Raw genomic sequence first — 17179 nt, 5'->3', positions numbered from 1 at the left:
GCGTGCTTCGCCAGCTCCAGCTGCCGTCTGAGTTGATCGTGGACCTCTTGCAACTCAGATGCGAAAGCGTCCGCCGTCTGTGGTTCCCCTTCCCCCACTCTGTCCAGTCCCGGGAAGGTTCTGGGATTCCTCCCATTGTTGGCGAAGAACGGCGTCACCCCTGTGGATACGTGTTTCGTGTTGTTGTAGGCGAATTCGGCGAGCGGCAGGTAATCCACCCACGTCGCCGGCTGTTGATTGGCATAGCATCTCAGGTACTGCTGCATGATGGCATTGACCCTCTCCGCTTGCCCGTTGGTCTGCGGGTGCCTTGCCGATGTCAGGTTGATCTTGACGTTCAGGAAGCCCATCAGCTTTTGCCAGAAATTCGAGATGAACTGGCGTCCGCGGTCGGACAGTATAGACCGTGGCAGCCCGTGCACTTTGAACACGTGATCTATGAACAATTTGGCTGTTTGTTCTGCCGTGGCCACCTTCGCACACGGTATGAAATGTGCCATCTTGGTGAACAAGTCCACCACCACTAGTACAGCTGTCTTGCCTCTCGAGCTGGGTAGATCCGTGACAAAGTCCAGGGCCACCCTCTCCCATGGTTCAAACGGCGTTTGCAGCGGTTCCAGCAGTCCCGCCGGTGGTTTGTGCACCGGCTTGGCCCTCTGGCAGGTGTCGCACCTCGCGACGTAGTCCGCGACTTCCCCCCTCAGTCTGGGCCACCAAAAGTCTCTTGCGACCAATTCCACCGTTTTTTCTGTGCCAAAGTGCCCGGCCGTGGGTGCGTCGTGCAGCTGCTGCAGTACCCGGGCGCGAAGTTCGTCTCCCGGCACGTAGACGGCCCCTTTACGTAAGAGCAAGCCGTCTCGTATCTGGAACTCGTCGCCCTTCGCCGTGCCCTTGTGCACCTCTGCCATCTTCGCCTGCGCGAATGAGTCGTCCGTCAACGCCCTTCGCACCGCATCCAGGTCTACTGTGGCTGAAGCGCACGCCCACGCTGTTGGCGCGAAGATGTGCATGGCCGCCGCTGGCGTCGCCTCTTCGAGGTACTGCGGTTTTCGGGACAGGGCATCCGCCATGATGTTGGTGTCGCCCGGGACGTACTCAATTCGGAAATTGAAGTCAGCAAAGAACTCCGCCCAACGGATCTGCCTCTGGTTCAGGAACCGAGCCGTGCGCCAGTGCTCCAGATTCTTGTGGTCCGTGCAGACCTGCACCGTGTGCTTGGCGCCGATCAGGAAGTGCCTCCACGCCTTGAAAGCTGCATGAATGGCAAGCAGCTCCCTATCCCAGATGGTGTAGTTCTGCTCCGACTTGCTGAGCTTTCTGGAGTAGAACGCCCCCGGCCTCCAGACCCCCTGCGGGTCCTTCTGCAGCAGTACCGCTCCCACTGCTCTATCGGACGCGTCTGTCTCCACCCTCAGCGGTCTGCTGGGGTCGATATGCAGCAGTTGCTCTTCCGACGCGAAGAGACGCTTGAGTGTCTGAAAGGACCGCTCCGCCTGCTCCGTCCAGATGAATTTCTTTTTCTTGGAGCTTAGCGTGTCCGTAATAGCTGCCGTCTGCATCGCGAACCCCTTGATGAACTTGCGATAGAAATTGGCGAATCCGACAAACCTCTGGACCTCTTTCCGGTTGCGCGGGCTCTTCCAATCCAACACCGCACGAACCTTGGCGCTGTCCATGGCTAGCCCCTTGTCCGACAGCTTGTAACCCAAGAAATCCACCTCCGTCGTGTCGAACTGGCACTTCTCCAGTTTGGCGTACAGTCTATGCTGCTGCAGCCTCTTCAGCACCTCCCGAACGTCCTGGTCGTGTGCTTGCTGCGAGTCAGAGAATATCAGGATGTCATCCAGAAAGCAGACGCACTTCTTGTAGAGGAGTCCCGCCAACACGTGATGCATAAAAGCTTGAAAAACGTGGGAGCCATTTTGCAATCCAAAAGGCATAACTCTATATTCGTAGGTGCCCAGAGGCGTGAACATGGCTGTCTTCCACTCATCGCCCTCCCTCATACGGATGAGATTGTACGCTCCTCGCAGGTCCAACTTGGTGAACACGCGTCCCTTGCGCACCGTCGCCAGCAGGTCGTCAATCCTGGGCATAGGGAAATCGGAGGGCTTGGTCATTCTGTTTAAGAGGCGGTAATCCACGACCAATCTTTTTTGGGGCGTGTCCTTTTTCTTCACGAAGAAAACAGGACTGCCCCCTACTGCGCTGGACTCCCGGATGAAACCGCGCTGCAAATTGTGATCGATGAACTGTTTGAGTTCCTGTAGTTCGTCCTCAGACATGGAATATAGCTTCCCCTTCGGCAGCGTCGCCCCTGGCAGGAGGTCAATCTTGCAGTCATATTGCCTGTGCGGTGGTAGCTTGTCTGCCTCTTTCTCGCAGAAGACCTCCAGAAAGTCCGCGTATTTGTGGGGAACTGCTTGCAACGTTCCCAACTGCAGTTGTGAGTCCTCCTCCTCCCCCTCCTGCCTGGGCAGGATGCAGTGTTCTGCGCAGTAAGAGGAGCCGAAGATCAGCTGTCTCTGGTACCAAGCCAGCGTCGGACTGTGCCTGTCCAGCCAACTCATGCCCAACACAATGGGCGTGTCCGACAGTCGGGTGACATTAAAACTGATGACTTCCCTGTGGTTACCAAGTTGCATCACCATTGGTGGCGTCTGCTTCACCACCTGCCCCCCTAGCAACTCTCTGCCATCCACTGTGACGACTTGCAGGGGCAGAGTGGCAGGCAGCAGCTTTATAGCGTGCTGCTCCACAAAATCCTGTGCTATAAAGTCTGCGTTGCTTCCAGAATCCACAGAAAGCGGCACTTCGATGGTGACTCCATTGGGTAGCTGGAGAGACGCTGTGAGTTGCACTACTGGTTTGGGTGGGAGGGGGTCCGTGGGCTGCAATATCGCTGGGGACTGCTTCACTGATGCGTCTGGCTGGGCCCCAGTGCCTCTGTCTCCAGCCAGACATCGTCGTTTCCCTGCTGGGCTTCGCTGCATTGTGTGGCCACTTTCACCGTTGCGGAGGCTGCAGTGTGCTTGGAGCTCCTCTGGGGACACTCTTTCGCCAAGTGTTGAGGGCTCTCGCATATGTAACACTTCCTGGTCCCTCTAGGAGGTTTAGTCTTGACTGCTGTCGGTGCAGAGGCTCTGCTAGCTGACTGAGCCCTGGCGCCTCCCACTTCCATAGGTTCCACTCCCCCTCCTGGCGGAGGTGTGGATTGCGCACGCGCTGCTTCCCTTGGAACGAAAGAGAAACTTCTCGCTGCTTCGCGCCCTCCACATCCTTCATCTCTGCACCATGGACGTTCTTCCAGCCTCACCCCCACAGTCAGCGCCCTTTGGACCACCTCCTGCGTGCTTCGGGGCCTCTCCCCCCTCGCAATTTCATCCTTCACAGCAGAGCTGAGACCCTCCCAGAACAGGTCCCTGACTGGGGGCGAGTCCCGGTCCCATTCCAATGCACTGACCAGCGCAAAAAAGCGGGCGTGGTACTGTCGGACGCTCGCCCTCCCTTGTTTCAGTCCATGAATCTCCCGTCGGGCAAGATCCACATCAATGGTAGACAAAAAACATGCATCCATCGCTTTGATAAAGGCATCTGCACTCTGAAGCGCCGGATCTTTATCCCTCCACAAATTGCGCAGCCACGCCTTCGCATCCCCATGCAAATGGGACAGTATAAACCCCACTTTCTCTTGCTCATCTCTAAAGTCTTTTGCCAGCAGTTGCAGTGCGCACATCACATCTGCTCGAAAGTTGGGGTACTGTTGTAAATTCCCATCGAAGTGAGCCACCAGCCCTCCTGCTCTCCGTGCCAACCCAACCCCCTCCGGTCTGGGTCCTGGCTGCCCCTGCTTAACCCATGCTTCAAACCTGGCGTGGAGATCTCGGTAGGCGGCTGCCACATCCTCCTCCCTTTTCTTGGATGCCAGTACCTCCGCATTCAATTGGGTAACTGCCTGTTGCAGCGCTGAAACTTTCTCTGCTTCCGTCATCTTTGCCAACCGTCGTGAGCTTGCTCCCACACACCGATCCCCTCCTCCAGCTGCTTCTGTCTCCGCTGCGAGGTATCAGGTGTCAGAAGCTTGAGAGACGGGTCTTACTGTCAGGGCTGCCGCCCAGTCCCAGCTCACATAGGACCAAGTCAGCCAGCGTTCAGTTTCAAAGAGTCTTTATTGGATTACAGGTTCCATTTCCAAACTGCAACGTGCAGCCCTACTTCTTCTAGGTCAGAACGACGAAGACCCGTCTGAGTCTCCGCCTCTAGCGCACCAGCTTAATACCCTAGCCTTGCTCCACCTCCTGCGCCTTTCCTTCCGTCTCTGGGTCCTCCTGCCCCCCTGGGTCTCTCCTTTCCTACTCTCTTCTGACGCGGACCCCCCTGACCCTTCCGCCTCCTTGCGGCGGGCTTTGGGACTCGGTTCACTCTCTGGGCTGCTGGCTGCGCCAGCTTCCGTTACATTTGAACTTGGCGCGCGCGCCCAACTCTCCACTTTCCTCTTGATCGTTTCCTCGCTCCCCGAGGTGGGCGTGACTACTCCTGACTCATGCCCTCCCTCCTTCTGAAAGTCTCCGGAGCCCGATATCTGGTCCCCTTTCTCCCCGCTGCTCCCGGCTGGGAACGTGGGTCCCGATCTCCAACTGCTGCTTTCTGATCCCTCTCTGGACCCTTCTTCCTGGGGTGTCCCCCTGCTCTCCCCCCTTGCTCTGGCTGCTGGCGCTCCCTTCTGGGAATCCTCGGACTCGCTAGACAGGCTCGGTGATCTCGGGTCGTCATCCCCACTCATCCTTCCTTCGTATTCCTCCCCCTCGCTCTCTGTCTCCTCCCTTCTCTGCGTCTCTGCTCCTGAACCCCTGACAAACAAGATTAAAATACAACATTAAAATGCAGCCTCATTTCAGTAGAAACTCAAATCAAAAAAACTTTTTTCTGAGCCAAGGGGGGGGGCAAGAGAGACCCCACCCCCAAGATCTCAGGGACCAAGGTGGGCATTTTCAGATGCTGTGCGTGGCATGGAGAGTGGGGAAAGAGAACAGGTGTTTGTTCGTTTTTTGTCTCTCTCCTAACCCATGGACATCCAATGAAGCCAAATGTTGGAAGACTCGGGAGAGATAAAAGAAATTGCTTCACACAGAAAATAGTTAACCTGTGGAACTCCCTGCCACAGGAGGCAGTGATAGCCCTAGATGGTTTTAAAAGAGGAGTGGGCAGTTTCATAGAGGAGAGGGTTATGGGTGCCTGCTTGCCTTTACAGCTTTGTCCTGCCTCCACAATTGGAGGCAGCAATGCTTCTGAACACTAGTGGCTGGAAACCACGGGAGGGAGAGAGCTCTTGTGTTCGAATCCTGCTTGCTGGTTTCCTATTGAGACATCTGGTTGGCCCCTGTGAGAAGAGGAGGCTGGACGAGGTGGGATCCAGCAGGTCTTGTTCATGTTCTTAATTTACGAAGAAGTTAACCATAAAAAGGTTCAAAATGTAAACAAAACAACCAACAGTTGATGATAGATAGATAGATAGATAGAGGTGTGTATATATAGGTAAAGGTAAAGGGACCCCTGACCATTAGGTCCAGTTGTGACCGACTCTGGGGTTGCGGCGCTCATCTCGCTTTATTGGCCGAGGGAGCCGGCGTACAGCTTCCGGGTCATGTGGCCAGCAGGACTAAGCCACTTCTGGCGAGCCAGAGCAGCTCATGGAAATGCCATTTACCTTCTCGCCGGAATGGTACCTATTTATCTACTTGCACTTGCTTTCGAACTGCTAGGTTGGCAGGAGCAGGGACCGAGCAACGGGAGCTCACCCTGTCGCAGCGATTCGAACCGCTGACCTTCTGATCGGCAAGTCCTAGGCCCTGTGGTTTAACCCAAAGCGCCACCCACGTCCCATGTGTGTGTGTGTGAATATATATATACATAAATAATAAAATTACATATTAAAATACATGGCAGCTTTACACATTGCATGAGTGTTGACCTTTGTTTTTTTCCTTTAGGAAAGAGGAAGCTGAAGAAACGCCTGGGCCTTCGAGGGCAGAGCAGCGGGGAGACGTCTGGAGCCCTGAGACACCCTCTCCGGCCAGCAGGCTAACGAAGCTGCCCTCCTTCATCTCTCTCCAGTCACCCCCCACATCCCCCAGCGAGGAAGACCGCAAGCCTGAGAGGGATAGGAGTGGGGAAGACACAGGTACAAGCACGGCTTCTGGTCCTCAACTTTCATAGAATCATAGAATAGAATCCTAGAGTTGGAAGAGACCACAAGGGCCATCGAGTCCAACCCCCTGCCAAGCAGGAAAAACCATCAGAGCACTCCTGACATATGGTTGTCAAGCCTCTGCTTAAAGACCTCCAAAGTAGGAGACTCCACCACACTCCTTGGCAGCAAATTCCACTGTCGAACAGCTCTTACTGTCAGGAAGTTCTTCCTAATGTTTAGGTGGAATCTTCTTTCTTGTAGTTTGGATCCATTGCTCCGTGTCCGCTTCTCTGGAGCAGCAGAAAACAACCTTTCTCCCTCCTCTATGTGACATCCTTTTATATATTTGAACATGGCTATCATATCACCCCTTAACCTCCTCTTCTCCAGGCTAAACATGCCCAGCTCCCTTAGCCGTTCCTCGTAAGGCATCGTTTCCAGGCCTTTGACCATTTTGGTTGCCCTCCTCTGGACACCTTCCAGTTTGTCAGTGTCCTTCTTGAACTGTGGTGCCCAGAACTGCCCAGAACTTTGATGGGCTGAGCAGCCGGAACCGTCTTCCGGCAATATGTCAGTGTTCATAATGCGTTCGAGGAGGGTCTGGATTCTGCTTCCCGGGAAATGCAGGGCTTCCAGCTTGAAAAAAATATTGGGCAAGCCCCACATAATCACAAGAGGCAGCGCAAACACACCAGTTGAGTGGCAGCGCCCATCAACTGGGGCGGAGGGAACTGCCTCCTCAGATGTTTTATTGAGGGGTGCGAAGGGACCTCAGCCCCTAGCCACTGGCTCCCATGGCCTACTGGATCAGGCCTCTAGTCCAGCGTCCTGTTCTCACAGTGGCTGGGCAGGATCCAACCACAAGAGCCCTCTTCCCCTCCTGCAGTTTCCAGCAACTGGTGTTCAGAAGTGTCGCTGCCTCCAACTGTGGAGATACATCATAGTCGTCCTGGCAAGCAGCCATTGATAGCCCTCTATGTATTTCTGAAAATTTGTTAGGCTCTTGCAAGTGACGTGTGTTGCAAAACTGGATGGGGGAAAAGTGGATTACCTTGCCACCAAAATCCTTTTTTGAAGTAGGAATTGAATTGAAATTGAGATTGAAATACTTTATTGTCACTTGTACAACTTGTATACAGTGAGATTACAGGAGCACCCCCCACTCAGCTCTCTTAGTCTTAATTCCCCTCGTTTACTGACGCACACCCACCAAACCCGAAAGTCCGTTGCCCTGTTGTTGTCTTTTCATTCAGCAGCCTAGCAGCCCCCAGATAGAAGCTGTTCTTTACCCTGTTGGTGCGACTAATCATGCTCTTATATCTTCTGCCCGAGGGCAGGAGATCAAGAAAGTGCCGGCCAGGGTGTGAATCATCCCTGAGAATTTTCCTCACTCTCCTGAGGCAACATTCTTCCGCTATTTCATCCAGCAGATTCACAGGACAGCCCATAATATCTTGTGCTGTATTCACCTCCCTCTGTAGGCACTTCCCATTAGTTGATGTCAAACCAGCGTCCCACACCGTGATGCAGTAGGATAGGACACTTTCTATTGTGGACCGGTAGAAGGATATCATCATATGTTGATTGGCATCGTTCTTCCGCAATACTCTGAGGAGATGGAGTCTCTGTTGGACTTTCTTAACCACCTGGGTTGTATTGATTTTCCAAGTAAGGTCTTCACTGAGATAAACTCCTAGGAATTTAAAGGAAGAGACTCTCTCCACACAGCCCTCCCTGATGTACAGCAATAGGGCTATGTTTTCTTCAGGGACCGCTAAACGTTCTTAGGAAGCTCACAGGCTGAGCATGAAGGCAGGTGGCCCCCCCTTTTTTTTTTGCTTCTAGTTATCTCCCGCTTGGACTACTGCAATGCGCTCTACATGGGGCTACCTTTGAAGGTGACCTGGAAACTGCAATTAATCCAGAATGTGGCAGCCAGACTGGTGACTGGGAGTGGCCACCGGGACCACATAACACTGGTTCTGAGAGATCTGCATTGGCTCCCAGTACGTTTCCGAGCACAATTCAAAGTGTTGGTGCTGACCTTTAAAGCCCTAAACAGCCTCAGTCTGTATACCTGAGGGAGTGTCTCCACCTCCATCGTTCAGCCCGGACACTGAGATCCAGCTCCGAGGGCCTTCTGGCGGTTCCCTCATTGCGAGAAGGGAGGTTACAGGGAACCAGACAGAGGGCCTTCTCGGTAGTGGCGCCCACCCTGTGGAACACTCTCCCTTCAGATGTGAAGGAAATAAGCAGCTATCCTATCTTTAAAAGACATCTGAAGGCAGCCCTGTTCAGTTTTTAATATTTAACGCTGTACTGTTTTTAACACTTGATTGGGAGCTGCCCAGAGTGGCTGGGGAAACTCAGCCAGATGGGCAGGGTATATATAATAAATTATTATTATTATTATTATTATTATTATTATTATTATTATTATTATTATTATTATTATTATTATTTGGAAAGAGAGGTTACCTCTGCAGATGGCGATTCCAGTGTCCCTTCATGGCTAAGCCTTTGCAGAGAGCGCTTGGTTTTGCTGGGTGACTTCCATTAGTAGCAGGCCACCCCGAGTCCCTTCTCTTCCCAGCTCTTTGCAAGGCCGGCCACAGGCAAGTGTTCAAGAGCCTTCCTTATCCTCTCTGTTCCTTCCCGCTGGGGGGCTCTGCAAACCCCTCCGCCTTCTCGCATTCTTGCCGCCGTGGCGAGGGCAGAAGCGAAGCCTCCCGTTGCTCCGGTGCTAATCGTCCGCAGGTAATGCGGCTTTCCATATTTCACCTTCCAGTTAAATGGTTTGCGCCGGAGCAGTCAGTCCTCCCCGTGCTAATTGTAAGCGAGTGCACCAATGTCGGCCCTTCCAATCGAGTGCTAATTTAATTAGAAAGCACCCATTTTAGTTAATTTGTTCGAGAAGATCACTGCAGGCTCCTGGAGAGAACAGATGTTCCCCTCTCCCCCGATGAACATTCTGGGGTTTGTAAATGACTCCACTCAGCCTTGTTTAGGAGAGAAAAGAGGATTTTATGGTGGCAAACGACCCTTTCTGTAAACATTTTACAGCTCTCTGCACGTTTGAGTGAGGATAAACCCCTGGCAACTCGGCGGGCTGCAAATTTGCGGCCATACGGCTATCATTTTATTGTCATATTTCACGGTCGTAACGTTAATGGAAGATGCTCGCTCCAGTCTTTTTTAACAGCTCCGCTGAGCACGCTCAAAACACTTTCGCTTTGGAAAATTCATTGAGGTACAGCGCTTCAGTTTTTGTTTACCGCTTCCGCTTCTGCAGGAATAACTCTGCCAAGTGCCTCCCTTCCCTCCCTGCCAATGCACACACCTGTATCCCGCCAGCAGGCCTCGCCCTGGACTCACAGGTCTGGGCAACACAGGTTAAGAAGTGGTCAGAGAAGGGTGGCCAATATGATAAAAGAGTCTGGAGAGCAAGCCTGATGAGGAACGGTTGAGGGAGTTGTAGATGTTTAACCTGGAGAAGGGAAGACAGGAAGGTGATAGGACAGCCACCCTCAAATATCTCAAGGGCCGTCACGTGGAAGATGGAACAAGCTTGTTTTCTGCTGCTCCAGATGGGACGCCGGTTCCAATTAAATCTTAGGAGCAACTTTCTGAGAGTGAGAGCTGTTTGACAGTGGAACAGACTCCCTTGGAATGGGGAAAGAGGTTTTTAAACGGGGTTTGGATGACCATATTATTTATTGAATTTATATACCCAATGATAATAATAATAATATTTTATTTATATCCCGCCCTCCCCAGCTGAAGCCGGGCTCAGAGCGGCTAACAGCAATAAAAGTAACACAGCATTCTAAAATCAATTCATTCTAAAATCAATTCAAAATCAAATTCATGGCAAGCATTGGGCTAGAGTGCAGATTACCAAAGGAGGGGGTCAGACTGTGCCCTGGCCAAAGGCTGGTAGAACAGCTCCATCTTGCCGGCCCTGCAGAAAGATGTCCCGCAGGGCCCTAGTCTCTTGCAACTGAGCGTTCCACCAGATCGGGGCCACGGCCAAAAAAGCCCTGGCTCCGGTTGAGGCCAGCCTAACCTCCCTGTGGCCCGGGACCTCCAAGATGTTTTTGTTTGAAGACCGTAAGGTCCTCCGTGGGACATACCAGGAGAGGCGGTCCTGAAGGTACGAGGGTCCTAGGCTGTATAGGGCTTTAAGGGTTAAAACCAGCACCTTAAACCTGATCCTGTACTCCATCGGGAGCCAGTGCAGGGGATCTCAGGGCGGTTCACAGAATAAGAATCCCATTTGTCAGGGATTCTTTAGCTGTGGTTCCTGCATTGCAGGGGTTGGACTAGATGACCCTTGGGGGTCCCTTCCAACTCTGCAATTCTACGGATCTATTATTCTGCCACCTGCCAGCTCCCTGAACCAGACAATAGCTGCAGCAGTCCTCAGTAGGCCTTTGCAACAAGAGGCTGAGTTGCTTCATTGTGGGGAGAGAGAAACTTGGCTAAAACTGTTTCTGGCCAGCACACGCTTCCAGGCAGTCTCTATTTTGCTGGTGGAATTCAATTGCATACCAGCAGATTCTGGTTGTGCAAGATAAATTGTACTGTACAGTCATACCTCAGGTTACAGCCACTTCAGGTTGTGTTTTTTTTGGGTTGCGGACCGCCGGAACCCAGAAGTACTGGAACGGGTTACTTCCTGGTTTCAGCTGGCGCGCATGCGCAGAATCCCTAAATCGTGCTTTGTGCATGTGCAGAAGTGCCGAATCGCAATCCACGTGTATGCAGACATGGGTTGCGAACGCTGCGGGTTGCGGACGTGCATCCCGCACGGATCACATTCGCAACCTGAGCGTCCACTGTACAGTCTTGCACAACATACCTGCTCCCCCCTCATCAGATGTTTTGCAGTAAGGAAAGTGACTGGGAGATGGACTCCTTCCTGTGGGAGGTGAGTGAGTTCCATAGTTTAACCATGCGCTGTGTGAAAAAGGGCATTAGGCTGCATGATTTCAGCAGAGAGAATGAAACAATTTTCCAGGCACCTGAAATTGTGTTTTGAGGCAAAAAGAGAGGAGGAAAAACAGGGTGTGGAGAATAGAGAGCTTTGTGGCCAACAAGGTAAATTCCTGAACCCCTTGCCCCCTTAAAAGCTCTGCCCCACTTGGAGTGCTCTGAGCCTCCCAAGCTGTTTTAATTGATGGTGAGGACTAGAAACTTAATGAACCTAGCAGTGAATAGTCTGCTTCTCAGAGTTGTTGTTGTTTAGTTGTGTCCAACTCTTCATGACCCCCTGGACCAGAGCACGCCAGGCCCTCCTGTCTTCCACTGCCTCCCGCAGTTTGGTCAAACTCATGCTGGTAGCTTCGAGAACACCGTCCAACCATCTCGTCCTCTGTCGCCCCCTTCTCCTTGTGCCCTCCATCTTTCCCAACATCAGGGTCTTTTCCAGGGAGTCTTCTCTTCTCATGAGGTGGCCAAAGTCTTGGAGCCTCAACTTCAGGATCTGTCCTTCCAGTGAGCACTCAGGGCTGATTTCCTTAAGAATGGAGAGGTTTGATCTTCTTGCAGTCCATGGGACTCTCAAGAGTCTCCTCCAGCACCAGAATTCAAAAGCACCAATCCTTCGGCGATCAGTCTTCTTTATGGTCCAACTCTCACTTCCATACATCACTACTGGGGGAAAAATAGCTTTAACTATACGGACCTTTGTATTCCAGACTTCACATTGGGATACCTACAGCATGCAAGAGGAGCACTGCTCTCGGGTATCCCTTTTACTGATCCTAGTGTTTCAGAGCTTCCCTGACTCAACAACAGCACCCCTTGGGTTTATAATCATAGAATCAAGAGCAGACTTGGAAGGGACCCCGAGGGTCATCTAGTCCAACCCCCTGCAATGCAGGAATCTCAGCTAAAGCATCCATGATAGATGGCCACCCAACCTCTGCTTAAATTACCTCCAAGGAAGGAATAGCATCATGGATCATATGATTGCATAATTTATTCCCGACGCAAGATTCTGGAGTTTCGTTTCCTCCCTGCGATGGGCTGTTGCGTCTCCCAGGCGCCATCTGCCTTTCGGTATTTGGGAGAGTGGCAAGCCGGTCTCTCTGGGGCTCTGCTCTGCTGAAACAGATGCAGGGGAGGGACATAAAATGGGTGGGGGGACAGATGGGCAGGGGAGGGCAGGGGTTTGAATCTCATTCCTGTCGTGTTATTTATTAATATGCCACCTTTTGGCCAAAAAAACCCCCAAGGCGGCTCAGAAACAATGCAGATGCGAACACAAACCTATCAATGCACATGCGACAGAATGCAAATCAATAACGATCAAAATAAATCTTTACATTTCAGAAGTATCAAAATGCGTTTGTTTTCCTACCAGAAAGGCAAGCAATTTTTCCCCACGAAACCATCAAGAGGGAGCAAGAATAAGCACTTAAACAGCAGCTCCTCCTTTTAAGGGTTCCAGGTGGGGCAGGAGGGGGAAAGGCGGGTAGAATCGCTGCTGCCCCTGATAGTTCCAGCCCTCTCTATCCTGCAGCAATTCCTGTTAGCATCTGTGGGGGTTTTGCAGCTGTTTTAGCAACAACGTAAGCTTAGAGACATTTCCCCCCCTCAAATTCACCAAGGAATATTAAAATAATACCTCATTAAAGGTAAAGGGTCCATTAGGTCCAGTCGTGGCTGACTCTGGGGTTGCGGCGCTCATCTTGCCTTATTGGCCGAGGGAGCCGGCGTACAGCTTCCGGGTCATGTGGCCAGCATGACTAAGCCGCTTCTGGCGAACCAGAGCAGCGCACGGAAATAGCGTTTACCTTCCCGCCGGGAAGGTTTACCTATTTATCTACTTGCACTTTGACGTACTTTCGAACTGCTAGGTTGGCAGGAGCAGGGACCGAGCAACGGGAGCTCACCCCGTCACGGGGATTCGAACCGCCGACCTTCTGATTGGCAAGTCCTAGGCCCTGTGGTTTAACCCACAGCGCCACCCGCGTCCCTAATACCTCATTAGGTACAAACAAAAATAGTAAGTAATATGCCAGGTTTTTAAGTTCACCAGGACTCTTGTTAAGGCAAAACGTTAAATAGGAAAAGTAAGTAGTGGCACAGCTTCTTCCACAACTGCCTGCGTCCACAGCAATTCATGTTCAGAGTTTTTAGAAAAGCCCATTGATTGCAGGGAGACCTGTGGAGTCTGGAGTCGGCTCTCGGAGGCGTCAGATGTGCCGCTTCATTTCAGCGAGGCAGGAAAAGGCCCCAGTGGGCTGAGCTCTCTGCCTCCATCCTTCCATGTGTGTTCCGACACACCCAGGCGCACCACTGCTTGCCTCCCTCCGTTTCCCAATTTCACACCACGGCCCAGTCCCCTCGTCGAGGCTCTGTCTCATCTGGCAAATCCACCCTGGCAAACCCATGCTCCATCAGGCGTGCAGAAATGAGTTAATTAAAAAGCATCACAAACTACTTTCATAATTGAGTTAACAAACCTCTAATATAATTGCTTTCCTAATGCAGAGTCTATCAAGCTGCAGGTAGCGTGCGCACGTTCGTGGAGCGGCGGATGTCTTGTCTGTCCGTTCTTGCCTGCCTGCCCGCCCGCCGGCCCCTCCCTGGGACAGAAACTCCCCTGTCGGAAAAAGCAGATTCTGCACTTGAGAACCAATTATTTGAGGTAGCTTGTGTGACTTTCCTCAGGGTTGCTCAGAGTAGACCAATTGAAATTAACAGACCTACGTTAGTGATTCCATTCATTTCAGACTGATTCCATTCGTTTCAGACTGACCCTTAGTTTGTTCGCTTCTTGAATCTTTCTCAAATGTGGAATCTTTTTGGCAAAGAGCAGCGCATAGAAGGAGGAGGAATTGCGATTCCTGGAGAAGAAAGGTCACGGAGGCATGGAAATGCCCCCACCCCCAGCCCCTGAGCAGTGCTGCTTTTCGCAGACCTGGCCTGCAAACATTCAGGTTACCTCCAGAACTACTAGGTCTTGGAACTAGTTTTTAAAAAGAACATAATAATACATAATAAATTTTTATTTATACCCCGCCCTTCCTGGTTCAGAAAACCGGGCTCAGGGCAGCTAACAACAAATTTAAAACACTTAATTGATGCAACAAAAAACAGCATAAAATACGGTATAAAACGTGAATAACAATAAATTCAGAATTAAAAATCAATTTGGGGGAAAATCCATCCAATAAGCATTAGATGATCCCCAGGGCTAGCTGGCTAAATTAGTCCTATTTGGGCCAACGAGGAGACCAGGGGAGAATTAGCTGTGGGATCCCAGAGCGGGTAATCTTCATAAAAAGGGGAGAGGGAGGGAAGGAAGGGGAATAAAAGATCAGGCTAAGTTCAAATTGAAAACCAGGCGGAATAGCTCTGTCTTACAGGCCCTGCGGAAGGAAGTTAAATCCTGCAGGAACCTGGTCTCATGGGACAGAGCATTCCACCAGGTCGGAGCCATCACTGAAAAGCCCCTGGCCCTGGTGAAGGATAATCTGACTTCCTTAGGGCCCAGGACCTCTAAGCTATGATTATTCATGGACCTTAAGGTGCTCTGCGGGGCAGACCAGGAGAGGCAGTCCCGTAAATACGAGGGCCCTAAGCCACAAAGGGCTTTAAAGGTCAAAACCAGCACCTTGAACCTGACCCAAAACTCCACTGGGAAGCCCATGCAACTGGTAAATCACTGAGTGAATATGCTCCCATGGCAGAGACCCCGTGAGGAGCCTCGCTGCAGCATTCTGCACCCGCTGGAGTTTCTGGGGAAGCTTCAAGGGCAGCCCCACGTAGAGCGAATTACAGTAGTCAAGCCTGGAGGTGACCATCTCATGGATCACTGTGGCCAGGTCGGGGCGGGAAAGGTAAGGGACCAGCTGCTTAATGTGGCGAAGGTGGAAAAACGAGCCCTTCTGGACCAGTCCAATGGGCCATCCATTCCAGTATCCTGCTCTCACAAGGTTCTCACCAGATGCTCATTATGGGAAGAGCACAAGAGCCCTCTTCCCCGCTGTGGTTTCCAGCAACTGGTACTCAGAAGCATCGCTGCCTACAAATGCGGCAGCAAAGGAAGAAATAGCTGCGATTCTGAAGAATCGGAATTATTTTACAGGGGGAAACACATGCAAGAAGCTGTGTGGGAAGTTTGCAGGCAGGGCCTGGTGCCAGAGCCATGTCCCGTCAGCCCACGGGAGTCAAAGGTACACTACCCTGACCCACGGAGGCTCTATCACGACTCAATTTTTTAAACTTTCTGCCACCCCCCCCCCCTTGCTCCCTAGCCAGCACTCGTTCAGAATGCAACCCGTGCCTTCCCGTCCCACAGGGAGCTCTTTGAGAATGTGCTTTCTGATCTCTTCATTTGTGTGCCTCTAATTGTGTCTGCAGCGCCCGCCCGCCCCCCAATCATCTCCTCTCTCCTTATTGATTTGTTGGCAACTTTCAAATCTGCCAAGCCTCCTGCGTTTGGCGGGCCTGTGATCCTCACTTTTTCTGGATTAATCGTGGCACGGTCTTCGAAAGCTCTTTCCTCTTGCAACGCAGAGCCTTTGCATCCCTGTCCGCAGAGAAAAGGGCATTAAAATCTCACTTGAGAGACTTGGAAATATTTCCTGTTCCAGTGGTTGCATCTGACAAGCCCAGATTCACCACCCTCCCACGCTAGTTATTTACTTGGCCTTGGAGTCGCTGGGACTGAGATGCATCATAGAGTCATAGAACTGGGGAGTTGGAGGGGACCCCAAGAGCTATGCAGGAATCGCAGCTAAAGAATCCCTGACAGATTTGAGGCTGGAGTGGAAGACTTAAGCCCAAAGGCAGCTCCCCACCACCGAAAACACAGGCAGGCTGCAGGTGGGGGGAAGTTGCTCATTGGTATCAGGAGAACATAGAGGACAGAGAATGCCTAGTCCCTCGTTTCTCCCTCTCTGGCACCAGGTCTGCCTCGAGATTGCAGGAGCGCGGATCTCCACCCGTCTCTCTAGCACGCTGCTCTGGAAGTCCCAATAAAAATTTATAAATAAAATAAAAAAGAGAGGACAGAGAATGGACGGTGGTAGAAAGAAGTCACTAGGCGAGAAGCAGAATGGCTGCCGAGCCTTTGAGCGAGCTGTCTCTACACAAAGGCCACTTTGGAGAAGACATCTGATAGAAGGGTATGATGTGGAGAAAGTGGGTAGAGGAAAGTTGTTCTTCCTCTCTCATGGCAAGAACTTGTAGAAGTTTATTTCCTGATGCATGACATGGAGAAAGTGCGTAGAGAAAAGTCTCTCTCTCTCATAACACCAGAACTCATGGACATAAAATAAAGCTGAAGGCTGGAAGATTTAGGACAGAGAAGAGGAAGGACTTCTTCATGTAGCACATGGTTTAACTGTGGAACTCCCTCCCACAGGAAGCAGTGGAGGAGAGGAGGGTTCATAGAAGCAGCCCCTTTCTCCATCCCCAGCCAGCAAGACGGATGCAAATTAGAAGTGGTACTGGCCCCAGCTGCAAAAAGCACACCGAGGGTGACTCTTGAATTGACCACCTGGTCACTACTATCTTATCTTATCTTATCTTATCTTATCTTATCTTATCTTATCTTATCTTATCTTATCTTATCTTATCTTAGGATGAACGTTGTCCATAGACAGACAGTGAGAGAAGGAAACTTTTTTTCTGCTATTGAGAGGGGTGCTCCCTCCTCTTACTTGCTGTTTCTCATTTGAAAAGCTGCTTTTCATTTACAAAGAGAGTTTTTAGCTCCGCCAGCTGTCCCGTGCAGGAGGATGCCATTCCCATTTTACAGGTCTGAAGCTGAGGCTGAGTGATTTGCTGGCGGCCGCCCAGGTGCCCCCAGAAACAGAGGGCAGGTCTCTGGTGCCCGAACTGCGAATTTACACAGCTGCAATGTAGTTGCATCTCTCTCTCTCTCTCTCTCTCTCTCTCTCTCTCTCTCTCTGCCCCATCCCTCCCTCTCTCTCTCAGCAGGTTTGGGACTCACTCTGGAAACACGCTCTG

At 51.6% G+C, this 17179-nt stretch overlaps 1 protein-coding gene across 1 annotated transcript in view; it reads left to right on the top strand.

Annotated features, from left to right (window-relative positions):
- Nucleotides 1–17179, top strand: part of ZC3H3 (zinc finger CCCH-type containing 3) — a 271724-nt gene that overhangs the window by 238565 nt on the left and 15980 nt on the right. Inside the window, exon 11 of the mRNA XM_083516620.1 lies at nt 5991–6181. Coding sequence (XP_083372746.1) covers nt 5991–6181 — 191 coding nt within the window. The remainder of the gene's footprint in view (nt 1–5990; nt 6182–17179) is intronic.

Source organism: Podarcis liolepis, assembly GCF_965112155.1.
Source record: "Podarcis liolepis genome assembly, chromosome: 8".
Classification (NCBI taxonomy): Eukaryota; Metazoa; Chordata; class Lepidosauria; order Squamata; family Lacertidae; genus Podarcis; species Podarcis liolepis.
This window is presented reverse-complemented; position numbering and strand designations above follow the sequence as displayed.